General features: G+C 53.3%; 1 protein-coding gene across 2 annotated transcripts in view; it reads left to right on the top strand.

Annotated features, from left to right (window-relative positions):
* The window catches only part of nwd1 (NACHT and WD repeat domain containing 1), a 19,499-nt gene extending 13,788 nt beyond the window's left edge, over window positions 1-5,711 (top strand). For both annotated transcript variants that reach the window (XM_015014986.1, XM_015014985.1), the window contains 9 exons: window positions 805-927; window positions 1,011-1,210; window positions 1,685-1,924; window positions 2,088-2,178; window positions 2,255-2,403; window positions 3,188-3,461; window positions 3,541-4,088; window positions 4,171-4,276; window positions 4,574-5,711. In XM_015014986.1, the coding sequence (XP_014870472.1) occupies window positions 805-927; window positions 1,011-1,210; window positions 1,685-1,924; window positions 2,088-2,178; window positions 2,255-2,403; window positions 3,188-3,461; window positions 3,541-4,088; window positions 4,171-4,276; window positions 4,574-4,872 (2,030 nt within the window). In that variant the 3' untranslated portion in view covers window positions 4,873-5,711. The remainder of the gene's footprint in view (window positions 1-804; window positions 928-1,010; window positions 1,211-1,684; window positions 1,925-2,087; window positions 2,179-2,254; window positions 2,404-3,187; window positions 3,462-3,540; window positions 4,089-4,170; window positions 4,277-4,573) is intronic.
* The last annotated feature ends 16 nt before the right edge of the window (window positions 5,712-5,727 follow it).

Below are 5,727 nucleotides of genomic sequence, written 5' to 3'. Positions count from 1 at the left end.
GAGAAGGGAAAAGTTATTTGGCCCTCACAGGAAAAAGTTTGGGGACCACTGCTCTAAACGCTCTAAACAACATCTCAGCAAACAGATGGATCCATGACAACGGACAGCACTGGTTGGGTCAAACATGTCCCCCATGTCCCCTATGTCCTCCATGTCCCCTATGTCCTCCATGTCCTTACAGCAGCTTCAAGAAGCTGAAATGTGTTTTGATGTGGTTGAACAGAGGGAAGTTTTGACCTTTGGGTTTTTGCAGAGCGACCAAACGTCTTCTTGTCCCTGAACGTTTCTCAGATTCTGCCCAAGGCGTCCGGGGCAGGAGGAAGTGGAAGAACTTTATTAGTCTCCCAGGGGGGGAATTCACATTTCACTGCAGCCCAAAGACCAAAAACAAACACCAGACATGGACAGACTGGCCTGAGGCTGGAAACGCTGAGCACAATCACATCTCAGCTCATAGAAGGCAAAACAAATATTATTCAGTCTGGTGCAAAGAATGGAGCACCACAACCTTTCCTGTGGCTGGTTCTGATCCGTTCTGATCCGTTCTAACTGGTTCTGACAGCTCATTTAGTTTTACTGAAAAACCACAAAATAAGTTTCCTTCTTAAAGTCGCAGCTGCACCAAATGGGGGCGGAGTTTCCAAAGAGCCAATCAGCTGCTTCTGTGTCTCGGCTGATCCGGTCACCAGTCTGACCCGGTCTGACCCGATCTGATCGGGTCAGACCGGGTCAGAATGTGAGTGAGCTTGATCAGTTCACAGTAAGGTTAGCATCATGAGTTAGCCGCAGCGTGGCTGTTTCCAGGTGTGCTCTGCTTGGCTGTGGGCGCGGCGGTGCGGCTGCTGGTCACCGGCTCGGCCGGCGGCGTGGTGGCGGTCTGGAGCCTCCTGGACAAACATCTCCTGCAGGTTCTGGAGGGACCATCAGGTGGGACCAAGAGCTCATGTCAGATTTCTTACAGCTCAGATCGGACCATGATGGCTGCTTTCTGTCTGTCTTGTCCTGCGTAGCGGCCATCTTGTCAGTAAAGATAATCGAAAGCTCCGCCCACTGCCTCTCATTGGCTGCAGATGGCTCCCTGAGGGGGTGGAGCTTAAAGAGTGGCCAGCAGCTGTTCTGCATCCAGGAGGCGGGGCCTGCTGGCTCCGGCCCTTCCTCAGTGAGCCTGCAGGTGTCGGACCAGCTGCTGTTTGTTCACACCTGGATGCAGGTAGGTGGGCGGAGCCTGACTGACTTTGATGTCCTGAAGGTTCCTTGGTCTTTAGCTCTGCTGCTTTCGGGGTTTGTCTCTTCGGTTCTCTGTTGTGATTTTGGGTTTGATCTTTCTCTGTGTCTCCATAAAGTTCTGGATCTCTTTGTCTTTTGGACGGGTTCAGTCCAAGGTCCGTCTGAGGTTCTGTCTGCTTCATGGTTTCATGAAGGGTTCCACCTTCCGCACCATGGAAGGTGGAACCCTACGTGGTTCTCTGTGAGACGGACTGCAGGGTTTTTTGCAGTTTGTCTTACTGTCAGCAGGTCTTCTCATGTCATGGTTCTGCGGTTCTATGCGGTTCTATGTGGTTCTGTGTGTTTTGGGGCATTCTGGGTTGTCCCGTGTCGTCATGTTGGACCTTTCCTCAGCATGTTGGAGCTGCAGCTGGTTCTGAAGAACCCGGGTTTTGTTTACTGTGTGATGCCGTTGCAGGTGAAGGTCTGGAAGTCGGACGGAACCGAGATCCACAGAGAGGACATCTCGTTGGTTTTGGGGGTTCTGGGAGATTTTGTGGTATCTCTGCATGACTCGGACCGGGTCAGAATCTTTGACCCGGTTACTGGGACCCAGACGATGGTGCGGCTGACCCGGAACCTAACTCCAGTGGTTTCAGTGACCTCACCTAAACGTGGATCCTTATTTGTGGTGTCAGACGACGGGTTCCTGCATCAGGTGAGAGTTTTACGACTGAAACTAACTTTAGACCTGAAACTGGACCAGAGCCTGAGGCTCTAGGATAATATTTCTATGGTTAACCTGGATGATTCCAGGATCTAGAATGTGATGAGGCTGTTTCACATGTTCTGGGTGATGAAGGTGAACTTCCTGTCTGCAGATCTCCAGGACAAGACAGCAAATCGTCACAGAGTTTCCTCTGCTTCCATCTCTTTTCTCAGCTTCAGAGGATGAGAAGATCCTGATAGCAGGTAGCAGAGACCCAACTGGACTGGTTCTGGTCCTGAGGTCAAGCCAAACCCCAGTGTTTCCTGCTGCTGTGTTCAGGAAGGGAGCGGACTCTGAGCCTGTTCCGTATCGGCAGCAACTCTGTGGACGGATTCCTGGAGCTGCAGCACGATGATGAGGTTTTATCTGCCTGCGTGTCGCCGGACGGCCGACGCGTCGTCTCTGGAGCGGCGGATCAGCTGATCCGAGTGAGAACCAGGCACTGAGCTCAGCTGGTAGTCCTCCTCACTAACAGCAGGAAGGGGAGCCGACTCATCACAGCACTGAAACATCCTGAACATCCAGGTGGTGAAAGCATCAGAGCAGACGAACCTCTGCTGTCATGCTGATGACACTCAGCTTTTCCTGTCATAAACCCTGATGAATCAGACGACGTTCCACATGTTAAAACCTCCAGAATATTGGAAAAAAACAGAAACATCCTGTCCAGGAGAGATGCTGCAAAACTAATCCATGAGTTTCTTCCTTCAAGGTGCGGCAGGAACCCGTCTGCTTCCTGCAGCAGCCTGAGAACTCTGCTGCTCTCCAACCTTCAAGTTCCTCTCAGATCTTTCTCTCCACAGAAGCCACATCCGGTCTGGTTCTGTGTGCGGCTGAAATCTAACCGTTCTACTTCTATAGATGACGACCGCCTCTCCCAAGGCCAAGCCTCTGAATCAGCCATGACTGCCTTTCACTGCTTTTCTCTAACATAGAAAGTTCTTCTAGATCAGTTCTTCTGCTCTGTCTTTTCTGACCTCCAGTTGCTGGTACTGAGCCCGGTTCTGGTTCTGATGATTTGTCTTCCTGATAAATTCTCCGTCAGGAGGATTTATTGCTGTTTTTTTATTGTATATTTCTGTAAACTGGATTTTTCGTATTTGTAGTAAACTGGCAGTTTGTTAATAAAATGAAATAATGAATGAGGCTTTTATTGTGAAAGGAAGGCAGGATCCAGTGGCAGTGACGTCCTGTTGTGTCTGGTTTGGTCAGATCTGGTCGGTGACCACCGGCCACCTGGTGGACACTCTGTGCGGCTGCAACGCTCCGGTCACCGCCCTGTTGCTCTACGACCACTTCGTGGTCTCGGCCTCCTCGGCGGCGGATTCGGTCCAGCTGTGGAGTCTGACCTACGACCCCAGCCACAAGCCCCTCCCACACATCCCGGCAGGCTCCGCCCACTCAGCCGTCACCAGAGACGGAGATCAGGTGTTCTACGTGCGCCACCAGACCCAGAGGGAAGTGCTGAGCTGGAACAACCGCACAGGTCAGAGCGGCTCTCTGAACGGGGCCCAACCAGAGCTACGGATCCGGGTTCTCCTCTGACCCGGCCCGTTTCTGCCCAGGTTCCGTGTCGGAGCGCCTGCCAGTGTCTGCGGAGGTCAGCTGCCTGGAGCTGGCGCAGCAGAAGCGCCTCCTGCTGTGCGGGCTGCGTAGCGGCACGGTGCTGATCTACCCTCTGGCGTTGCCCCAGGAGACGCTGTGCATCCCGCCGCCGGAGGGCCTGGCCCCAGTGCTCTGCCTGGCCCTCGGCTCCCAGGAGAGCCTGCTGGCCGTCGCCCACTGGGACACGCTGCGTCTGTTCCAGGTCGCCACCAGAGACGGCTTCCCCGCCGTGGAGGGGCCCCTGGCGACGGCCCCGCTGCTCCACGCCCCCCCGTCCCACATGGCGCTGCTGCCCCACCGCCGGCTGCTGTACGGGACGGCCGGCGGCGAGGTGAAGCTGCACGACTTCGGCGCCGGCGTCGGCGCCGACCTGCAGCCTCACAGCTCCGGGATCACCTGCGTCACGGCCAGCAACTGGGAGACGCACGCCCTGGTGGGCTCCCAGGACGCCACGCTGCGGCTGTGGGCCCTGGACCCGGTGGCCCTGGACCACACCATGGAGTACCAGGTGAGACTGGACGGGTTCAGGCCACAGCGGAGACCCAGACTCCTCCACTCACCGTGCCGCTCTGCTCTGCCGTCCCAACCAGGGGCTTTTCTTCCAGGGCGTCCTCTGCGCCGCCTTCGCCGACAGCGACCGCTTCGTCTTCACCGGATCTCAGGACCAAACCGTCAAGGTCTGGGACGTCGCTTCAGGTGAGATGGCTTCAGGTCCCAACAGGTACACCGCAAGATGGCCGCTGTTATCCCTGAGGAGGAACAGCAGGAACCAATCCTTCAGAACCTCAGAACCCAAAACAGAACTTCACCACTAGTGGCGCTGGTCCATCCTTCCTTCCGTCCCTCCATCGTGTATCTTTCTGCCTTTTTCAGCATCATTTCAGAACTGACCCAGTTGGTCTTCTGCCTCTCTGGTTTATCCGCTTCTGGTTTGTCCGGTTGTGGTTCCGGTGGGTCCGGTTCCGGTCCGATGCGTCTGTTTGTCTCCATCAGGGAAGCTGCTGTGCGTCCAGTTCGTCTACTCGCCGGTCGTCCGCATGCTGACCTTCAGGAATGGCTTCGTGGGCCTGACCCTGCAGGGCTGCGTCGTCCAGGAGGCCTTCAGGTGTCCGGACCGGGTCGACCCGGACCACAACCCTCTGAGGAACATGAAGGCCCGGTACCGGGTCACCTCCAGGGAGAAGGGCGGGGCCGGCCGCTCCGACCTGCAGGTCTTCGACCCGGCCCAGATCAGCCTGAACCTAGTGAGCATGCTCAGCAGCAAGCCGTCCTCCGCCTGCGTCCTGCTGTAGGAACCTGGAGATGCTGCTACTGCCAGATCTGAAGACTTCTGCTCACCTTCATCATGTAAAAAATCAGCGTTAGTTTTACTGTGAAAGGTTTAATGCTTTACGCTTCACTTCAGACTTTTGTCATCTTCTAATAAAATCTTCTGATGTCTAAAAATAGTTTATTGGGGTGAAGAACGTTCTCCTGTTCCGCTCCGTCTGCTGCTGGTTTGTCTCCGTTCAGATCATGAATATCTGCTGGAGGTCGGCCTTCAGACAACAGGAAGTAGCTTTAATGCTAACAGCTGGTCGCCTGTCGTCTCGTTTTGCTTTAGATTCCTCCAGATGTTCAACAGAGCAGAAAGCAGCAAAGTTTGAGTTTTTCTAAAATAAATTTACAAAATAAAAGATTCTGTTTACTTTGGATGTTTTAAGTTTCCATGTTTTGGTTCCGCTTTGAGCTCGACTTCCTGTTTTATTTTGGTAATCCAGTGTGACTGGGTGGCTTTACTTCCTGTTGATCTGGTCCTCTGTTCTAACTAGCACGTTATTTCCTGTCATTTCTCAGCAATCAAAGGAAAACATTTTGTGGTTCCTCCTCTGTCCTTTAACTAGGCCATCGCCATCAGAAAGAAACATCTTAACGCGACTCTACGTTTCCAAACTTTGTGTTAATTAGACCAAAATTGTCAAAAAAAGGTTTGAGGCAAACATATTTCAAAAATACACTTATTTGTACAATATATGAATTAAAAATAATAAAGTATACAGTTTGTAATAAATGGCTGCAAATGATTGTAGATGAAGGCGGATGCTTTTTCCCTCTGCTCCCTCCCTGACCATGCCTGCCCTGCTTGCTCTGTTTTTGTCCTGTCTTTT

Source organism: Poecilia latipinna, unplaced genomic scaffold (assembly GCF_001443285.1).
Source record: "Poecilia latipinna isolate Pla-1442-1.1 unplaced genomic scaffold, P_latipinna-1.0 Scaffold1870, whole genome shotgun sequence".
NCBI lineage: Eukaryota > Metazoa > Chordata > Actinopteri > Cyprinodontiformes > Poeciliidae > Poecilia > Poecilia latipinna.
This window is presented reverse-complemented; position numbering and strand designations above follow the sequence as displayed.